Below are 23,065 nucleotides of genomic sequence, written 5' to 3'. Positions count from 1 at the left end.
TTTCTCATAGAAGATTTCTGTTGGAAAGTGAGGTGGCTCTGCATGTAGGGGGTTCTCTTTTCCTCTCTCTCTCTCTCTCTAGTTACATGGGGGAAGAGAATGAAATATTAAAAGAAAATGGCATTGCTCTTGTCCTTGATTTCAAGTTGAAATATTTTACCTTTGAATTACTCTGACCATATCTAGCTGAAACAATTCATTCCACCCCTGACTTAATCCCACCAGTTTAAACAGCAACATCACTACATCACCTGCTTTAAGCATCTTAACTAATTAGGGTAAAGCATGAGTAGTTTTTTTGTTGTTGTTGTTGTTTGTTTCTTCTTTTGAGATGGAGTCTCACTCTGTCACCAGGCTGGAGTGCAGTGACGCAATCTCGGCTCACTGCAACCTCTGCCTTTTGGGTTCAAGTGATTCTCCTGCCTCAGCCTCCCGAGTAGCTGTGACTACAGATGCACGCCACCATACCCAGCTAATTTTTGTATTTTTAGTACAGATGGGGTTTCACCATATTGGCCAGGCTGGTCTCGATCTCTTGACCTCGTGATCCGCCTACCTCGGTCTCCCAAAGTGCTGGGATTACAGGTGTGAGCCACCGCGCCCCGCCAAGCATGAGTAGTTTTTAGTCTTCTATCATCTGACAGCAACATTGCAGTGTCTAACTTCCTGTTTTTGCTGGATAAGGAGCTCGCCTAATGATAGCTCTGTCTGTTGCCTAATAAGTTTTAGTCCTATTTGCTTATTACATTTACTTTAGATGCTTTACAATTCAGTTCTGTGAATTTTAAAACTATTCTCATATCTGATTCAAAGCTCCTTCACCCACCACGCTGGGCTGGTTTCAGCCACCCCGGTATGGGGGTGGAGGATTGATCTGGCTCTCACACACGTCCTTCTATCTTTTCCTAGAAAGCACTATTTGTTTTAGGACATGAAAGGAGGGTAGTCGAGGCAGAGGGGTACTCACACATGTGCTACCCCTGCAGAGTAATCTCTCTTTAGGGGTCTGTGGTGGAAGTTGTGAATCCTAGCTACACAGAGGAATTACGCTAAGAGCTTTAAACCACCCTATGCCTAGACTCCACTCTCAGTGATTCTGATATGTTGAGCTCTATTGGGACTTGTGGTGTTTTCAGGAAGTCACACTGACAGGCGCTTCCCTCCCTTCCAGGCTATACTCCTGGTCATCGGAGGGTCCCATGTGAAGATGCATCACAGCCTGTAGCTAATCCACCTCCCTTCTCCCCAACACAGTCACATTCACTGCATACCTGTCTCCTGCTGCTATGATCCCCAGAAAGACTAGCCCCCAAACTCATCAAAGTTCCATGGCCAACCAGGCTGTGTTAACTCCAGGACCAGTCAGCAAGTCCAGTAACTACACAGATATCTAACCAAGAATGAAACTCCAGGTATCTTTTCTTGCAGTCACTCTAAGAGTTTACAGATAATTCTCTTGAGATCTGACTCACTTGCCTCAGGAGCAACCACAGGGAGAAGGGAGGGAGAACTCCCTCTTTCTGAATACTGTGTGCCCACTCAAGGACACTAGCTCTCTCCTTGCATTGTTGAGGCTGGACAGGAAGTAAAGCTAGTTCTGCTAAAAACTAGTTCTGGTGTCTATATGGAGATGGCTGCTCCCAACAGGTGAACTTAGAGTTTTTGTAATTGATTTGTTACCACGACTATACGTGAAACCAACTGACAATTTTGCATCTAACACTATCTTTTTGGTCACCCCTTAGTAAATGCTGAATTGTCAAGGCAAAAACCAGTTCCTCACCTCGCTACACACAAAATAATGCAAAGACATTTAAACTTTCTGAGGCAGAATTTCCTCACCTTTATTTATTTTTAAAAATAATTTATTTGTTTTTAGAGACAGAGTCTCACTTTATCACCCAGGCTGGAGTACAGTGGCGTGATCATAGCTCACTGCAGCCTCCAACTCCTGGACTCGAGCAATCCTCCTGCCTTGGCTTCCAAAGCAGCTGGGACCACAGATGCATGCCACCATCCAGCTTCAGAATTTCCTTATCTTTAAACAGAAGAATTCATGGGATTGTTGTGGCACTAAAAGTCAATCTAAAATTATAGCTGGGAATGTGTTTTGTAAAGTTTATAGCTCTATGTATGTAATGCAGTATTATGTAAATAATGGTTAAAATAATACTTTGCCACTTATTACCATTTTGCTTATTACTGTTTCCTACTTCTTTGTTTGTTTCTTTGTTTGTTTGTTTTGAGACAAAATCTCGCTCTGTCGCCAGGCTGGAGTGCAATGGCGCGGTCTCGACTCACTGCAACCTCCACCTCCCAGATTCAAGCGATTCTCCTTCCTTAGCCTCCCGAGTAGCTGGGAGTACAGGCGCGTGCTACCACACCTAGCTAATTTTTGTATTTTTAGTAGAGACGGGGTTTCACCATGTTGGCCAGGATGGTCTCAATCTCTTGACCTCATGATCTGCCCACCTTGGCCTCCCAAAGTGCTGGGATTACAGGCGTTAGCCACCGTGCCCGGCCTTGTTTGGTTCTTTTTTTATAAATCTGCTCCCACTAGAATGTAAGCTCCAAGAGCTGAAGACCTTGTCTGTGTTGCTTTCTACAGGGTCACCGGCATCTGAAACAGTGCTAAGCACACAGAGACAGTTAGTAGGTATTTATTGAATTAGTTAATATTTTTGTTAGGAAGCGGGTACAAATGGTCTTCCTTGACTCATGAAACAAGTTTTCAAAATGTAATAAATGGTCCTTTTCTATCAAAGTCATCTTGGGTGCTTGCTAGTGGAGAAGACCCATGAAATCAGAAGCTCCACAGGTAAAGTCAGAGAGGAACTTACCAGTTCTAGCTGCAAATCCCCACAGATGATTCCACCTGTCATAAATGGTATTTACAGGAAAGAAAAAAAAAGACACTCATGAAACCCATACCCATGTAAGGCTTGGTGCCAGCCATGGTGGTAATCTGTGTCTCCCTGGGCAGCATTGCAGCAATGTTGAAATCTGTGATGTGCACGTGCCCTGCAGAGAGAGAAGAACCACACAGAAAGTTAAGTCCCATTCAACCCAGTGGCACAATCATGCTTCTAACTGAAAACACCCAATTAGTCTGTTAATTCTTGTAGGCCAGTTGCAGTCCATCCTCAAGGACAACATGGTCTTAAACCAACAATTCTCCATTTCATGATATGCAATGATTAGCCTCTGATTGTAAGCCTGTAATTCAGCCTCAGAAAGTTTTACCCTTAGTAGCTAAGAATTTGTGGTCAGGTAATTCTAGTTAGGCATCTTTTGTCTGTTGGTGACATTTTAAGTTACTTTAGCCTATGAGTACTATGAAGGAGTCAGCCAAGATATACTCAAAGTATCACGTTTCCAAACATCCCTTATGGGGTTATTTTTTTTTAAAGAGGCAAATAGGCTGGGCGTGGTGGCTCACCCCTGTAATTCTAGCACTTTGGAAGGCTGAGGTGGGCGGATCACTTGAGGTCAGGAGTTCGAGACCAGCCTGGCCAAAATGGGAAACCCCGTCTCTACTAAAAATAAAAAATAAAAAATTAGCTGGGCGTGGTGGTGGGTGCCTGTAATCCCAGCTACTTGGGAGGCTGAGGCAGGAGAATCACTTGAACCTGGGAGGCAGAGGTTGCAGTGAGCCGAGATCACACCGCTGCACTCCAGCCTGGGTGACAGAGTGAGACTCTATCTCAAAAAAGAAAAAAAAAAGAAACGAAAAGTAAGAGGCAAATATTATTACTACAAAACTGGCATGAATATGGATACGAATATTTATTTCCTAGCCAAGAAAGTATCCTTTTTCTCCAAGTTTTTCTAAAATATTTTTGTACATATTTTTGTCTGATAGTTCAGGTTGGCCTCATCAGTCCCCAACAAAATAACTGTTATCAAGGGATAGTGGGGGGCGGCAGGTAGGGGGAGGGGATCAACTTTAGTTTCTTTTATTAATTTAATTTTTTTTTTTTTTTGAGATGGAGTCTCACTCTGTTGCCAGGCTGGAGTGTCATGGTGTGCTTTCAGCTCACTGCAATCTCCGCCTCCCGGGTTCAAGTGATTCTCCTGCCTCAGCCACCCGAGTAGCTGGGATTACAGGCATGCACAACAATGCTCAGCTAATTTTTGTATTTTTAGTAGAGATGGGATTTCACCATGTTGGTCAGGGTGTTCTACGATCTCCTGACCTCGTGATCTGCTTGCCTTGGCCTCTGAAAGTGTTGGGATTACAGGCGTGAGCCACTGCGCCTAGCCAATCAACTTCATTTTTAAAGGGATTCTACAAAGAGCACTAGACTGGGAGCCAAGGAGGCCTGGGTTTTACCTTGAACTCTGCCTCTAACACATAGTAGACTTTAAGTCCTTTTCCAAGGTGGATCTAAATTTTCCTTTATATAAAAAAAGAAGGGGCAGACTAAATGATCTCTAGGGTCTCTCTCAGCTTTAACACTCAAAGCAATATAGTGTGGGTCTAATACTTATATGTTGCAGGGAACACACTCTATGAGGTGCTCTAGGGTCCCTGCATTTACAGCTAAAGGGAACAAAAGGGCCGTGCCAAAAGCTCAGGGAGACAAGCCTATTGTGTTAGCTGTTGGCATGACAGTCATCTGCTTTCAGAGAATCTTGAAGTGTTGGCATTTCCATTTACATGTGTCTGTGGTTTTGATGAGATACAGCTGTGATTGGAGGGCATGTCATCAGATTCTTCCAGGGCCCACAGTCCACACTCCCTGTATCAAACTTCATTGTCTGCTCCCTGATAGTATCCAGCCTGCTGCTAAACATAAATCCCGCTGCCTTTATCACCAGGATTTTATTTTGTGCAGAAAGTGTTTTGGCTTTGTTTATGTGATGATATTTCAGTAGAGTAAAGGTAGCGCTCATCTAGTTAAAAGTATTCTTGCCGGAGTGGCACCAATGCCTAATTTCAATAACTTCTTCTATCATAGCATAGGTTGTCTCCATTTTTTCTTTTTCTCTGTCTCCCCATGGGTCCTGCTCATAGTGTTGGACCAGTGATTCACAAAGTTTAATACAAATCAGGTGAGTCTGGAGACTGTGGCAAACAGCCTGTTTCTTGGAGTCAGACTGCTTGGCTTCAAGTCTAGTTTCTACCACTAACTAGCTGTGTTACCTTGAAAACGTCACTTATCCTCTCTGTAAAGTTGGAAAGATAATCATAGTCTTCTCAAGAAGTTATTGGAAATATGAAATGAAATAACGATTATGGGAGACTTAGCACAGCATTTGGCAAGAAGTAAGTGTTTAATTGCTGATATCTGTCATTATCAGAAACTTCAGTGTAGTTTTGCAAAATACATGTGCCTGGGCTTCGGTTTCCTAAAATTCCAATTCAGTGGGACTTGTAGGAGAGCCAGGTATCTGTATTAAAAACAACAAATTCCACAGGTGATTCAGATGAGCAGCCAGACATGCAACTGTCTACTTTAGTCTGAATCGATTTTCCAGGCTGGCTCAGCTACAAGATTATCTATGCTCAGGTAGAAGTGGAAGGTAGAGAAGGTTTTAGAGCCAATTGGTTCCTACAATGTAGTGCCCAGACCAGCAGTATCAGCATCACCTGGGAACTTGTTAGATATGCAAATTCTTAAGCCCCTCCCCGCTCAACTCTATTATATCAAATCAGAAACTCTGTGGGTTGGGCGCCAATATTTAAATAAGCCTTCCAGGTGATTATGAGACCTAATAAAGTTTGAGATTACAGTTTTAAAAGAGGCCCTGGCTTAGCAGAACATCCCGACTCTGGTGAGTACTCATTACACGTCAGTTGAAAGAATGTTGAATATTTTCCTTTTAAATGTTGTTTACACTTGCGTGATTGATTCAGTTTTCAAAATGTTGTTGCACAAAGTTTCTCCTTTAGCCTAGTGAGGTAGGCCCTATTTTATATATGAGTCATTTATGGCTAGGTTCAAAAGACTCAAAAGTTACAGAGCTAGAGTTAAGACCTAGAATTTTGTCTAGAATCCCTTTGTCAGGCTATGAATCTACCAAAAACTTTGTGTGCTGTATCAGAAGATCAAAGAACTGAATAACCTAAAACAGTTAATTTCTGATTGGCTCAGAGTTCTAGTCCACTTCCAGGATGCCTATTTAAGGACAGGGAGAAATTATTTGAGGGTCAGGTTCTACTGGATCTTCTGGCCTGGTGCTCCTGAGCTAAACAATGAAGGCAGAACTTCACAGAGTCCTGGCCCTAAGCCTTAGTCCCAGGTCCGGCTACAGCCATGCCTCACTTCTCCTTACCATGGTGACCTATCTGCCAGGTTCCCTTCTGTGTTTTGAAAATGAAATTTGACTGCTGGATCACAGAAAATGGTTCCGTCTCCTGCTGATTGATAGAACACAGGAATTGCCTTGGGAATGAAGGACTTCTCTGGCTTTTTTCATTAGCCCAGGCCTTAAGTGAGCCTTAGAGCAGAGTTTCTCAACCTCAGCACCATTGAAATATTGGACCTGATAATTTTTTATAGTGCGAACTGTCCTGTGCATTGCAGGATGCATGCTAGCATCCCGGCCTCTACCCACTAGCTGCTGATACCACCTCCCAACTCTGGCTGGAATCCTGATATCAAAAATGTCTCCAGAAATTAACAAATGTCCCCTGCAGGGAGAAGCAGTAGAGCAAAATTACTCCCAGTTGAGAATCACTACTTCAGTGAAAAGTTTTTCAGGTGCAAGCCTCAGAACTTCCTAATTTACCACTCTAGGAGAGGGTTTCTGCCTTTTCTTTTTGCCTCTGTTGCTTGGGTCAGAGGATCATATAAAAAATCTGAATTCATCTTATGATGCCATTGAATTCAGCCATCATTGTTGTCATCATTTACACTCTTTCTTACTGCTCCTGTGCACAGCCTGAGGATCTCTGTCATCAATGCAGTGCTCTAGGGCACCATAACCAATCGGTTGGCACTGCTCCCAACTTTTAAGTCTCTCCTACTTGCAGGTGTTTAGAATATGTGTCCCACATTTTTCTGAGATGCTTGCTGAAAATGCATATCCCTAGGTACTACCTAGGGAGTGATTAAATGGGGATAAGTTACTGTATTCTACACTGTATGTTGTTTTAAAAGGACACTGTCCACTTGATCTTTTGGTACATTTTGAGACTCTGAAATGAAAAGGCTGTTAAGATGGCAGCCTCAGTTTTTTCTCACCTCCTACACTGAGTTTTTGCCTCTATTCCTTGTAACAGGATGGTATTAAGAAACCTAAGTGACAGATGATGACATAATTTTCATTTTCTCTGATATGTCAGGCAGACATTACTGTTCCTCTAGTTGTAGCATTTCCTGAATAAGAAAAATACAAGAATTTTAGATACTATGGAATTGATAGAATTGGATGGGGTACTTAAATTGGTAGGAAATGAAAATATACATTAGGATAGTGGGTCAGGAGTCGCCCAAGACCTAATGCCATCTTGCTCTGAACTAGTAAATGGGACATTTGGGGAGAACAGTACAGATGTGCTCTAAGTTAAAAACATTTTTTAAGGCAAATTCTGATGTACAAGAAATATTTATTCACACAGTGGATTTCCCATTTTACAATTGGCTCCTTTAAATGTCAATCTTTTCAGATGAATATAAAGAATATGAGTCAGTAAGAATAAAAGTTTCTGCCTGTTACTGAATCGTGCTGCATTAAAATGTAAGCAGCATGCTGTGATACACAGCTCCCTTGTAGGGATGCACATAGGGGGCACCAGAGAGACAGGTGGTTACCCTTCACAGTGGCTACAGTTTCCACATAAGAGGCCCATGTGACAGCCCATCAGGGATGAAATATTATAAATGGAGATGGAGAAGGCAAATGAGGTCTTCAAATATGAACTCCACATGGAAAGTCACACCAGCAGACACTCTAAAAGGCAGGCATTGATTTGTGGTTCAGCTGATTCTCACAAGATCAGCTCTACATAATGAGCTGGGGAGAGGTGAACAACAGGAATTTATTCATTGAAAAGTGGTTAGTTATGTTCCTTGAGTAATGTCTGAGAGTCCTACTTTTTCAGAATCTGAACAAACAAAGTAAATAACTTCAAAAAAATTATCTCCAGAAAGAGATCCCTAAGGCAATGTTTAGAAAATGGCTCTCAGTCTTTTTTGTTTGCAAACTTCTGTACCATTCGTACACAATCCTTCCCAAAGCAATTGATTTTCCAGTTGAGTTCAGGGTAGGAATATAATACAGAAAAGCCTCTTTTTAATTCACTGACCAAATTTTAAAAAAGCCTTGAGAATGACAGCAGTCATTGTAAATAAGACACCAGATAATAGGGGCAGACTGAGACTCTCTCTCCGGCACACTGGAATGATGGCTTGTATTCTGTAGGCAACAGAGCCTCAGCTCCACCAAGAATAAAATGTCATGACTGCACCCTTGCCCCCTGCACACATGAAAGACAGCAGAATGTACACGGAAAGTGTAGTTACCTGAGGATGAAGGGATAAACAAAATGGTTTAAACACAAGATCTAACAAGTAGACAAGCAGAATATTTGGTATATCACTTCTGAAATCAAAATAATTATTGAGGAAAGACAGCTTTTACAGATTCTATCTGGTAGAGATTTGGTACATATTAGGTATGTGTCAGCATAGACAAAGAAACATAAAACAAGATGAAGCAGTCCCAGCTTCCTTTCCAAGGAAAGAAAGCCATGACTACCTCAGAAGAATTGTACTAATATTAGACTTTTATTGAGTGATTTCTTTGTGACAGTCATTGCATCAAGTACTTTACACGTATCAGGTCAGTCTTTACAATGACCCTAAGATGTAAGTATTCTTTTGATCCCTGGAAAAACTAACGCAAAGTTTAGGCAACTTGCCAAAGCTCTCAGGGCTAGGAAATGAGTGAAGTGTGTTTGGAATGAAGGCAATCTGGCTCCAGAAGTCACATTCTTAACCACACTGTTACACAATTAATCTTTCACAAGGGTAGTCTCTAAGGGTGGTTAAACTTGAAGATTAATTGATTTCTTCATGATTTTCCTCATCTGCAATGACCAAGTTACCAAGAAAATGAGGAGGAGGAAGAAGTTGACTGAAGGAGAACAGGATGCCTTAATGATAGAAATAGGATGAAGCCATGGATGAGACCCAGGATGAAAACACTGTTCTCTGAATGGAGGATAAAGCTGGGAAAGTGTTGGATTGATAGGACCTATATGCCTTCATTTAAGGCCTCTATAAATGGTGGAACAGCAGAAATCATGCACAAAGGCACCCAGCTGAGGGAGCAAGTGAGGACTCAATCCTAACTTGGGTTCTCCTTGATGGGCCATGTGCTGTCAGGAAGCTGTGGTGGGCAGGGGGAGCACTTCTCCCTAAGTTGCACAAAGGTGGCCTCTATAGGCTAGAAGAGAAGCCAGTGGTAATTGTTTATCCCCCCAACAAGAAACAGGGTCTCTCTGTGCTGCCCAGGCTGGATTCAAACTCCTGGGCTCAAGGGATCCTCCTGCCTCAGCCTCCCAAGTAGCTGATACCTGCCACTGTACCTAGCTCTGGATAGGTACCTGCCACTGTACCTAGCTCTGGATAGCTGGTATTTTAAAGAAAGTCACCTTCGTGCTAAATCTCACCATTGCTCACATTTCTGAGAATCAGAGACCCTGTTTTCAAATGTCAGAAGCAGTAAAGGAAGAAATAAGGCATCGGAAGAAAGTGGAAAAAATCTTTTTGGACAGTCCATAAATAAGTAATGACACTGAGATTTGAAATTAGAGGTCATTACCAGTGTTTCTTAGCCCCCTGAGCACAGGTGGGATCAGGCAAATCAGGCTCAAAACTAGGTAAATAAATAATGAGCAATAGATGGTACTTGGAGTTTCAGTTCCACTTGCAAATCCTTTTTGTAAAAATTGAATAAGGAGCTTTTAAGATTTAGGACTCTCCTCATCTAGCAGCCTTCTAAAGACATAACAAAGATCTTACTGACACTGTTAACATTTATAACATACAGTCTTCGTGCCCTGCAGATCTTCCCTGATGTTCTGATAAATCCAAATATACACAAAAATAAATATTAGGAAGAAATTGTACACATTTAATCACCACGGGCAAAAGCTTATTCTAGAGGGTATAATCAGTAGTTCTTGAAATTCAGCATTCACTTATCACCATCTTGATTATTGCCATATCCCTATATCACAAATCTAGATAACACATATACTTTTATCTTTTTTATGTTTTCTTTAAGTGATTTTTCTCAAACTGAAATTTTTGAACAAAACTTGATATCTCTTCTGAGATACATTGGTACATACTAGTTATGTTGCAGCGTAGACAAAGCCGCATAAAACAAGATGAAGCAGTTCCAGCTTCCTTTTCAAGGGGAGAAAGCCATGACCACTTCATAAAAATTGTACCAATATTAGACTTTTATTGAGTGATTTCTTCGTGACAGTCACTGCATCAGGTACTTTACATGTATTAAGTCAGTCTTTACAATGACCCTAAAATTTAAGAATTCTTCTGTGATATTAAGTAAATGTAAAAACCAATTTGCAAATGTAAAACCAATTTGCCTTTTATAAGAAGGAATGCATAAAAGTAGATGCGATGAGAACAAAATAATGTCATTAATATCTAGGTAGATGCTATTACTGGCCAAATGCTCTCAGCTTGAGGCCTTCTGTATCATTATAAAAAATAGGTGATTGCATGTTATATTAAGGCCAACTAACACTAAAAAGTTGTGATGGTTTTCTTGAAGAAATATAGTAGTGGAAGAAAATTGAGTAGAATATGATTTTCTCATTAGGTAAATTCAATGTGATTTAAGGGTGTATTGTTGTACTATAACCTGCCATAAGTAATAAAGTTCCCACATATTGTGTATGAGGAGTTTGTACGTAGAGCTCAAATGAATAGAACAAAATACCTTTTTCATGTGTAATACCCCTCTGCTGGGAACAACCAACTTTTCTACATGCATGTCATGTACTTGATTGCAAACAAATCACTCACTTACCGTGTTCATCAAGTAAAATATTGTCAGGCTTCATATCCCTAGAGGAGTAAAAAGAAAAAAGAAAGTTGCTCACAATAAAACAGAACTAAGGGTAGGGGCAAAAAATGCTTAAGAAAGCTAACTAGAGTTGAAACAATGTACTAGCTTCTCAATACTCATCTTCTCATTCAATTCTCACAGTAAATTTATGAGACAGAAAATCCCCAATTTTTAAATCAGAAAACTGAAGCTTAACCCAAGGTCACAGAGCTAGGAAATGGAAGAACTGGACTCTGAACCAAGGCCTCTCTCATTCAAAAACTCAGACTCTAAACTTCCTATAGCATATTGTTTCTAAGCATGTAGATATATTGGTCCATCAGATCATATAAAGCATTTACATTGCCATAAAGTAACGTTAGTAGTATTAAGCATCATTTTCTTGTATAACTCTAGAATTATGCAGATGATGTGAGCTTAAAGACTATAAATGGGAAAAATATGGTTGGTAATGTAGTTACATAACCACCCCCTGTCTTCTTTTGCCTCCTCACATCCACACCTGCTGTTGCTTTGCCTAAATTAGAGTCCTCTCACCAGTGCACTCAGACAACACAGATTCACCCTTAACCCCACAGCTCAGACGCCACTTCCTGTAGGAAGCCTTCCTGCTTTTTCATTTCTGGGTCAAATCACCCCTAATCCCATATATTCTGACCACACGGGATACTTCTTCCACCATAACATTTATCACACTTTATCACACACTTGGTTCTGTTTATTGATATGGGACTTGTTACTCATTAATATTTTTAAGTAAAGAGTAAGCTGACAGACTTGGTCTGTCAAAGATTAAGGTATTTTTATTCTAGCAGCATGAAAGCCACCTGACTAGGCTGAAAATGTGTTCCCAAAACCTGTTTCAGAATTTCTTCCCTAATGGATTCTATGAATTTAGGCTGAAGGGCTTTAATTGTACGTTAGGGAAAGGCAGTAAAAATCTGAGAGTGGAAAAGTGAGGGCTGTTATAAAGTACAATGCGATTTTTTGATTCAGGAGTGTTCCTTACTATAATATTCACCAAGGCTTTGCAAACTCTATAGTTCTATCCTCCAAGTATTAACCACCAGACTACTCCCTTCATTGGAAGAAGGTGGGTTTTGTGCTCCCCTATGAATTTTTTTTACTTTGCTATTTTAATTTTTTCAGTCATTTAAAAATAAAAATTGTGTGTTTAAAGTGGCCAACATGATACTTTGCTATAACAAATTTCTGGTATATAATACAATGTTACTAACTATAGTTATCTTGCTGTGCATCAGTGTGTAAAAGACTGGTCCAAATCTTTTCACTAACTACCCTAGGAATAATAATTAAATAACTATAGGCCTTATAACATCCTAAAAAAAAAAATTATTTCCAGGCACAGTGGTGTGCACTTATAGTCCTAGCTACTCAGGAGGTGGAAGAGGGAGTATCACCTGAGCCCAGGAGTTTGAGGCTGCATTGCACGACTGTGCCCTGAATAGCCACTGCACTCCAGCCTGGGGAACAAAGCAAAATTCCTACTCAAAAAATTTGTCTAATCTCTGCAAGTTTTCCAAGTGGATCATGATGTCAGGGATGGTTCCTTGATTAATATCATATTCTATCCCAGTGCCTCATGGTCAGTAAATGAAGAACTTAATGACACCCAGAGAAATTCCAGTGCACTGAAGAAGGCTGATCCTAACAGTATATACAGAGCGCTGTGGCACACCATCAAATACTCTCTGCACCATAAAGCTAGAGCTAAACCAGGTGTCAGGCTCTTTCCACCTCTTTCAGATCTGCATCCAGTGAGTATCAGGTACTGTTTGCCAGGTGAGAAAGAGGCCCACAGAAGCCCTACCAAGGATGGATGAGAGTTGAGTGAGGCAAGATCAGTATCAAATTTCTTGGCCTGAATTTGTGAGGACTTACTAGGAGAAATTAATTGCTGTGGATTTGACATTTTATGAGCTTTCTGTTAAATCCCTGAGCACCATTTTTCTTATTTATTGAATCCATACATCATGGTGTTAACTACTTTTCCCAGAAACTACTTTGAAACTTAATATTACAGAGATCAGGGAGGGAACAGTTAGTTTAATGTGATAACTTCTTAATTAAATCTTGTATTCATTTATTCATCAGATATTTACCTACTTTGGTAAGTCACTGTAGTAAGATACAGAAAACCTAAAGATAAATGAGACATAGTTCCCTCGGGATGTCCGAGAGGATGAGAAAGCTTCATAAAGAACCATGATATAGAATGGGAAAGGGGTATTTTTTACCACAAATTCAGAGAAAGAATATGAGAAAAATTTAAGAAAAATGTATAAGAGAAAGTGGATTTGTAAACATAAAAATAAGTTACCTAAGCTTAGATTCTAACTATATAGTTTCTCCAAAATATAATAGGGTAACATCTAATTCCCTACAGGGTAAATTGCAGTATGGAAGGTTGTTTATTCATATACCAGGAGAGAGAAAATGAAAAGAAACTTAGTGTGCTCTATTAAAATTCCTACTAGAGCAAGTTGAGATTTTCTAGTTCTAAATTTTAGCATCACTTCTTTACATTTTCAGTCTTCTCAAGTAAAAATAAATATGAAATAACTTACAAAATGTTTCTTTCATTGACAGTAGTCTATAATATATTTTAACTTAGTGGCTAATAAGCTTGGATATGCTTCAGAATCAACTGGGGAGATTTGAACAGTGTGGATTCTCTTATCAGGGGCATTCAGACCACAGTGACTCCATCGTGAATAGGTGAGATAGGAATTTAGTAATCAGCAGGACTGTTTTTGCAAGGTACAGGTCACAAAGACCCCACTGATAGAAATAAGATGCAGTGAAGAAGCTGGCCAAAATCAAGATGGTGACAAAAGTGATCTCTGGTCATCCTCACTGCTCATTATACACTAATTATAATACATGAGCATGCTAAAAGACACTCTCACCAGCACCATGACAGTTTACAAATGCCATGGCAATGTCTGGAAGCTGCCTATATGGTCTAAAATGGGGAGGAACCCTCAGTTCTGGGAATTCCCCAAAGTCTTAACTCATTTCAGCAATAACTCAAAAGTCCACAGTTCAATGTCTCATCTAAGACAAGGCAAGTCCCTTCTGCCTATGAGCCTGTGAAATCAAAAGCAAGTTAGTTACTTCTTAGATACAATGGGGTTACAGGCAGTGGGTAAATACACTCACTCCAAATAAGAGAAATTGGCCAAAACAAAGGGGCTACGGGCCTCATGCAAGTCTTGAAATCCAACAGGGCAGTATAATCTTAAAGCTCCAAAATAATCTTCTTTGACGCCATGTCTCACATCCAGGTCATGCTGATGTAAGATGTGGGCTCCCACAACCTTGGGCAGCTCCACCTCTGTGGCTTTCCAGGATGCAGCCCCCTTCCTGGCTGCTTTCACTGGCTGGCATTGTATGTCTGCAGCTTTTCCAGGCACACGGTGCAAACTGTTGGTGGATCTACTGTTCTGGGGTCTGGAAGATGGTGGTCTTCTTCTCACAGCTCCACTAGGTGATGCCCTAGTGGGGACTCTGTGTGTGGGTTCCCACCCCATATTTCCCTTCCACACTGCCCTAGCAGAGGTTCTCCATAAGGGCTCTGCCCATGTAGCACACCTCTGCCTGGATATCCAGGCATTTCCATACATCCTCTGTAATCCAGGCAGAGGTTCCCAAACCTCAATTCTTGACTTCTGTGCATCCACAGGCCCAACACCATGTGTAAGCCACCAAGACTTGGGACTTACACCCTCTGAAGCAATGGTCTGAACTGTATGTTGGCCCCTTTAGAAACAGCTGGGATGCAGGGCAGCAAGTCCTGAGACTACGAAAGTAGCAAGGCCCTGGGTCCAGCCCATGAAACCATTTTTCCTCCCAGGACTCAGGGCTTGTGATAAGAGGGGCTACCTCTGACATGCCCTGGAGACATTTTCCCCATTGTCTTGGCAATTAACATTTTTCTCCTCATTACTGATGCAAATTTCTGCAGCCAGTTTGAATTTCTCCTCAGAAAATAGGTTTTTCTTTTCTATTCCATCATCAGGCTACAAATTTTCTGAACTTTTATTCCCTGCTTTTCTTTTAAACGTGGGTTCTAATTCCAAACCATATCTTTGTGAATGAATAAAACTAAATGTTTTTTAAGAGCACCCAAGTCACCTCTTGAATGCTTTGCTGTTTAGAAATTTCTTCTACCAGATACCCTAAATTATCTCTCTCAAGTTCAAAGTTACACAGATCTCTATGGCAGGGGGAAAATGTCACCAGTCTCTTTGCTAAAGCACATCAGGAATCACTTTTGCTCTAGTTCCTGGTAAGTTCCTCATCTCCACATGAGGCCACCTCAGACTGGACTTTTTCATTCATATTACTATCAGCATTTTGGTCAAAGCCATTCAACAAGTCTCTAGGAAGTTTCACACTTTCCCACATTTTCCTATCTTCTTCTGAGCCCTTCAAACTGTTCCAACCCCTGCCTGTTACCCAGTTCCAAAGTTGCTTCCACATTTTTGGGTATCTTTACAGCAGTGCCCCATTCCTCATACCAATTGGCTTTATTAGTCTATTCTCACACTGCTAATAAAGACATACCCAAGACTGGTTAATTTATAAAGAAAAAGAGGTTTAACAGACTCACAGTTCCACATGGCTGGGGAGCCCTCACAATCACGGCAGAAGGTGATGGAGGAGCAAAGGCACCTCTTACGTGGTGGCAGACAAGAGACCATGTGCAGGGGAACTGCCCTTTATAAAACCATCATATCTCATGAGACTCACCCACTGTCACAAGAACAGCATTGGAAAAACCCACCTCCATGACTCAATTAACTCCCACTGCATTCTTTCTACGACAAATGGAGATTATGGGAGCTACAATTCAAGATGAGATTTGGATGGGGACATAGCCAAAACACATCAATATCATAAGCAGATAGCTAATGATGAATTCCCTCTTTGTTATTTATCATTCTTGGTGACTTCAGTGTCTACATGAATGCTCCATCCAACACCCTGGCCTCTCAGTTCCTTGACTTGCCTCCAATAATCTTTTCATCCATCCCACACCAATAGTTTCCTTATTCTCACTTCCTTAATCATCACCTTGTCGTAACTACAGCCTAGCCCCTGACTAGCATTTATCCAATACAATTTCCAAACTGGCATATCTATCACACTAAGACCACCAATTTTTGACCTTGTCACTTTTTCTTTATACATCAAAACTCGTATCCTCAATTCCTGCCCATAGTTCACTTTTAACATTCTTTGTAAGAATGCTTCATTCTCTCAACCCCCAACCCCCACTAGGATGTAAGTTCTGAGTGAAAGGACTTCTTTTCTGTATTGTTCAATGCTGCAGCCCCTGGACTCATAAAAGTACCCAAGAATAAAGTAGGTGCTCGAGTAACTATTTGTCATAAAAATGAATGAATCCTGGCCCCCTGGTTTCTCAAATTCTTGGAATACTAAGCCCTGCATGTCTTTTTCCCCTAAGAAGAGAAGAGAAAACAAAACAAAGCAAAACAACCAATCCCCACCCCCAAAACAACCCAAACAAACCCTGTGTGCCAGATGTGCCACATTTACCATTGGCCAACTAAGAAACTTGACTCTCCAGTAAGTGTATGTGTATGAATTAGAGTAAGAGTAATAAATAAGAAGTGATTTACGCCTGTTATGAGCCTATGCTTTCAGAGGGACTATGGAATTTTGGGGGTGATAAACGGAAATTCTAGGACACATACTTTGGAAATTCTTCATTGCATCTTGGTTTGATTAAAAAAAGAGCCTTGTCCTGCTGAACCAGCTGATTCCGGCTGTGAGAACTATAAATAGCAGAGTGGAAATACAATGCTCCTTGTGGCAGGATCCAAGGAGGAATTGATGTATCTGCTGTTCTCACTTGAATGACTTTACAAGACATTAGCAGAGTTAACAGGCTAATTACATCCCTTCATTGCGCCTCCCCTGGAGTCAAGTTGCTTACCCTGCAATCCTATACTGGTACATGTACATGAAAATAGCAAACAAGGAAATCGGTATATCCAAACCAAAATCAACTCCTTCAGTGTCCCATGGCCTTTTGATGGTCCATAGTTTGTATTTAATTCTTTGCCACATGACAGTCTCTTAGATTGGGCCATCGCCAAGTTCTGGAGAGGGGAAAAATATTGTACATATAATTCTGTAACATATTATCTAGGGTGTCACAGATGGGCTATTGGTCTCAAAAAACAGACCTATGTTAAGAGCGAGTGAGGGAAAATTATAAGGAAAAACAGTTTGGAATAGGGGGCAGAAGTGAAAGGCTGTCAGGGTTAGATGATTGAAGACTAGGTATCATCCTCGTAAGATTGTACCTCACAATCTTTGGTTGTAATCCCAGTCACTCATCATGTAATCTTGGATAAATGATCTTGGATAAACTCTCTAGAGCTTAGCATACTAAAGTTTACTGAAATATAGTGAGCATATATAGTATTCCATGTAAGTATATATATTTACAAATAGCCAGAGGTGATAGACAAAATATTTAACAATCAGAACAGCACAGTCATCCTTTCATCAGAAGGGATGCTGATGGAAGCCGAGGAGCAGTGCCCTGAAGGACCTCTCCTGGGCCAGAAGTTAGCACTTCAGTTGCTGGGTCAAGGGAGGGAAGGGGTGGGGGATGAGGGGGAGATTGGAAAAGGGGCTGGAGTAGGAGGAAAGCTCAGGCATGACCTCTTCATCAGCCAATACACTGAAATACAACTGATATGGCCAGACCATGTATGCAGATTAAACATGAGCCCTGTATAGGCTATACTGTGTGTAGTGTATGAGTGTGTATGTATATATATATGTGTACATATACACATTTCACATATATATGCTTTAGGTTGCATGAGTATATTAGTATAGTACTTAGTAATGTTGGTAATAGTCTCAAACACAAATGATCCTATCCAACCCCAGGGATTTCTAGGTTGATTTGGGAAGCAGTAGATAGTAGAGGTTTAAGAGTATTAATTCTGTAGTCAAATGACCAAGTCTCAAATCTCGACTGTGTAGCTTACTAATGGTCATTTTGATTGCCTTTCTAATATGCATTCTTCATTCTCTTAATCATCATTTCAATTTTCAACTGAGTATTTTCACTTCTCTCTAACACACACATTCACGCACACATGCACACAGACACATGCATGCACACGTGCGTGCACGCGCGCACACACACACACACACACACACACTGTATTTTGTGTGCTTTGGGAAATCTACTCCATCCTGACTGTAGGGAAGGATTATGTGAGTCAGGCCTAAGTAAGAGTTATCCCATCCCACAGGCCCTGTTATTGGTTCAGGGATGGGCTGATGACCCAATTTAAGCCACTGAGTATCAGAAAGAATTATGTTCTGGGCTTCTGAGAAAAAAGCTTCCTTGCTGTCCTGGGGAAAGTTTTGAGAAGGAGTGTGATTCTTTAGATTTAAAGAATTTAGCATGGAGCCCTGGGCAGCAGGCAGCTTTCTTGCAATCACATGGAAGAACAAGCTGAGGATGAAGTGGCCACATGGAAAGGAGAGAAGAGAGTAAAAGAAACCAGCTAGTTGGTGATACTGCTGAGTTGTTGAATCAAGATACCCTCCAAGTCCAGCACACATCTGGATTTTCTGATTTTATAAGATAATAAATCTCTTCTATTGTTTAAACCATTATGAGGTTTTCTGTTGGGACCAAAACCATGTCGGTAATAAAACTTTCTGAGACTCAGCCCTCCACATCTGTAACTGAGGACAATAATCATATCTACTTTATAGAATTGTAATGATTTAGTTAAATGGTACATGTAAAACTCGTAGTATAGTAATCCCCCCTTATCTGCAGTTTTACTTTGTTACCCACAGTCAACTGTGGTCCAAAAATAGGTAAGTACGATACAATCAGATGCTTTGAGAGAGGGACTGCATTCACATACTTTTACTTCGCATATTGTTATAATTGTTCTGTTATTAGTTATTGTTAATCTCTTACTCTATGAATCAAACTTTACCATAGGTATATACAAAAGGGGAAAAACATAGTATATATGGGTTTGGAAATATCTGCAGTTTCGGGTATCCACTGAGGGTCTTGAATGTATCCCTCATGTATCAAGGGGGACTACTGTGTAGTATCTGGCACACAGTAATTGTTCAACTAACTTCCAGAAAACATTGAACGAATAATTAGGAAGTCTCCAGTGTAAGAAGAGCTAGATAGTGAGAAACTGATAAGCTGAGGATGTTAAATGATGAATCGATGTTTTCAATTATCATTGAACCATTGTGACAGCATCATGATGCTAAGTTTCATTTATTGCAATATTTGAGAAACCAGGCTAAGCCCTTTTTATACTTTATTCCACACTATCCTTAAACAGCCTTATGAACTAGGTACAATTATTGTCCCTGTTTCATAGATGGGACCACAGTGGCACACAAATCTGATGTAACTATTCCACTGTTATTCATGATTATGGAAAAAGTGAGGACTCCATGTTTATCTGATACCAGGGTTAATAGTCAAAACACTTAAAAATGGCACAAACACAAATCAGAATGGGACACGGACCAGTAAGAATGGACGCCATCCATAAATTACTAGTACAACAGTACTGAATGGAAGCCCTGCCCGACTGTACACTTAGTAAAACTCCAATAGGCAGCAACAGAACCATGAGGCTAACTGTAAATCAACAGAAGAACTTTCTAAGATTACGCATGTCTGAAAATGAACTACTTTATGTGGTAGTGACTATCCCGTCCCTGAGGTATGACGATTCCTTGTTAGGGAGACTGCAGAAGAAATTCTGCCTTTAGATGAAGGTAGGGCTTGTCAATCTGCAAATTACTCCTCACTTCTAATTTCCTGTGGTTTTGTAATGGCCCATAGTTGTTTCACAATTATCTGGAAAATCGCAGTGTGGATTCCATTTATTAAGCTCTCCTGATTTTACAAGCATTATAATAGGAGCTGTTCATATTTTTCCTGCTTTCTTATATATAATGTTATTATACCTATTTAACAAAATTTAAAGAAATTCAGTTTATTAATTTGCCTAAAGTCATACAGCTCACAAATTGATCCCTGATGTAACTATTCCAAAGCCTCTCAATCTCTCTACCATACCACACTCTGCTTTTTAGTAAGATTATTGTTCTTTCTTAATGTTTGCATTATATAAGAATGTGTAATGATTTGGGTGATGATGTATCCTGGAGTATGAGAAGGAACAGTAAGTTTTTCCCACAGCTTATCGCAAAGAAGATAACTCAAAGCAAATGGGTATAATAAATTAATATAAATGAGTAGCTAGAATTTATTGAATGTTTTTATTTAAGAGTGTATATTCATTAGAATATATCATTACCACAGCCTGTGAAGTATGTATAGCTATCTTCATTTTACTGATAAAACAAATGAGGTTCAGAGGTGCTGAGTGTCTTGCCCAAGTTGCCCCACTGGTAACTGGCAGAGCCACTACATAACTCAAATGCTGCTGTTCATTGCTGGTGATAAACACCATGCAAATAGCCTCTCTGTCAGCATGTGAATATCACAGTGTAAAACTGCATAACAAGATTTGAGCAAATAAAGTATCTTCATATTTTGTCTTAAAAGGATGTAAAACTATATGCATTATATATATCTATACCATCGTACAGATGCTCCCAACTTACAATGGGTTATGCCCTGAAAAACCCATTGTAAGCTGAAAATATTATAAGTCAAAAATGTGTCTACTTCACCTAACCCTACCAAACATCATAGCTCTAAGAGGACTAAAACCATAGTTTTATATTTCAAAGCTCTATTCAGAGCTCTGTGTCCAACATGCATAATTGATCAATATTATGTGTTAATGACTAAACTTGAAAGAATAAAGTTTAAGCTTTATATTATAATGTATTCTGGGCAAAGTAAAATTTAACTTGGACCAAATCACAGGTTGCATATTAATGAAGCTCTTAACCTTATAGAACTTATTAAAAGCTCTGCCAGTCTAGTTAAATGTTAACCTGTACACAAGCAGTTCTCTTTGCCTTTTCACATGGGTTTTCACAAATGGGTGGCTTTCTGTGAGAAACACAATTGCAAAGCCCTTTTGAAACTGCTTGATGCATACAACACAAAGAAGGCAGATTCTCCTGTTTTCACAATGTGTAATTCATGCTCATTCATTATTCGGTAGCTCGGGAGCAGGTGCTGAATAGAACACATCAACCTAATACCCTCATTACTGCACTGCCGTTTTGTTTTGAGGCTCAAGTGGCCTTTCTGCTACCAGAGTTAGAAAAAGAGAACATTTGCAAGGGCTTGTGGTCTACTGAAAAGCAGATTTACCAAAACAAAAAGAAAGGGCGTTTTCTTAAGCACTCCACAGATGATAGCCTAAAACCAAAGTCTATTATTCCACTGCAACAAACAGAAACTTTTATCAATACACTGAAAGAAAGCCAGCATCAAGCAGAACACATACAATATAAGTAATCAGATAATTTTTAGACTTTAAACGTTCTCATACTGGACATGTAGCTTTGGTAAAATGGAAAAGATTTAACTTTCCTAATAGATATATAAAAGCAAAACAAAACACCTTGGACAAGAGAAATGGTATAAAAAACAAGCCACAGATACTGAAAATATCTTCCCAAACCTGAAATACAAAAGTAAGCAAAGACAGTCTTTGGCAACATTAAAATAGGTTACCATATACTAAAGCCAATGGACTTGACTTACTGAATATTCTCTTGGATTAGTTTAATTTTACAAACAATACTAACAAGTTTTGTCACTTGGTCTTCTATCCCATAATGTATTGTAAGCAGCTTGTTAGGAGGGAGGACAGAAGGTGCTCTGAGTGGCACCTACTAGAGAAGCAAAGTTTAAAATATTAGCAGCAAAGAAAAAATGAAAACTTATTTACTACATTCATTTGTTAGAGCTGCTGTCACAAAGTACCACAAACAGTGGCTTGAAGAACACAGAAATTTATTTTCTCACAGTTCTGAAGGTAGAAAGTCCAAAATCAAGATGCCAGCAGGGCCCATGCTCCCTCTGAAACTTCTCAGGGAGACTCCTCCCAGGCCTCTTCCAGCTACTGTGGGTTTGCTGGCAATCTCTGACATTCCTTGGCTGATGGACCCATCACACCAATCCCCCATCTTCACCTGTCATCCTCCCTGTGTCTCTCTACATCCACATCATCTTCACTCTATGTATGTTCCTCTGTGTCCAAAGTTCCTCTTTTCGTAAGGACACCAGTCATACTGGATTAGGGCCTACACTAATGGGTTCATTCTAACTTGATTATCTGGGTAAAAACCCTCTTTCCAAAAAAGATCATTGTCTGAGGCACTGGAGGTTAGGACTTCAACAAATCTTTCTGAGGGAGCACAAATTAACATATAGTATCTACCCACTAAAATATGTATCTAAACTGAAGTTTTATGCTATTTGGTAAACAGCACTGAACAGCTCATCTGACCTTGAGGATATCTTATTATTATAAGAGTGAAAGTAAGGGCATCTATATTTAGAACAGGGCCTTTGAAGAAGGTAATTCTACATCTGAATCTGGTCCCCATATACTGACTGTATATTGGCAAGTTGCTTAATCCCCTCAGAGAACTGTTGATTATCAAGTTAGGTGGTGTGTGGAACCTGCCAATTAGCACAGTATGCAGTTGTTGGTATAAGCAATAAGTGATAGCTCCTATTAAGTCATTAAAAAAGTGACATAGGTACTTTGTAGTATAAATTAAATAGTTAAAAAACTCTGAAATACTTCCAGGAATTAGAAAAACATCTCTCCAGATGACTCATTCCCACATGCTTCAGAAACCTGAGGTGTCACTGTGTTGGCAAATTTATTTATTAGGAGCTCACCTGTCACTCAATGATCATTGACTAAAATGATTAGCTGCAGAAATTTCTTATTTTTTCCTATAAATTGTCATCTCAAGAAAATAAAATGTGACTGCTAAGATA

The 23,065-nt window shown here is 40.0% G+C and overlaps 1 protein-coding gene across 1 annotated transcript in view; it reads right to left on the bottom strand.

Annotated features, from left to right (window-relative positions):
• The window catches only part of STK32A (serine/threonine kinase 32A), a 153,120-nt gene that overhangs the window by 34,666 nt on the left and 95,389 nt on the right, over positions 1 to 23,065 (bottom strand). The window contains exons 6-7 of the mRNA XM_054488342.2: positions 11,014 to 11,051; positions 2,932 to 3,021 (exon numbers count right to left, since the gene is read on the bottom strand). Coding sequence (XP_054344317.1) covers positions 2,932 to 3,021; positions 11,014 to 11,051 — 128 coding nt within the window. The remainder of the gene's footprint in view (positions 1 to 2,931; positions 3,022 to 11,013; positions 11,052 to 23,065) is intronic.

The sequence above is a fragment of the Pongo pygmaeus genome, chromosome 4 (genome assembly GCF_028885625.2).
Source record: "Pongo pygmaeus isolate AG05252 chromosome 4, NHGRI_mPonPyg2-v2.0_pri, whole genome shotgun sequence".
Taxonomy (NCBI): domain Eukaryota; kingdom Metazoa; phylum Chordata; class Mammalia; order Primates; family Hominidae; genus Pongo; species Pongo pygmaeus.
This window is presented reverse-complemented; position numbering and strand designations above follow the sequence as displayed.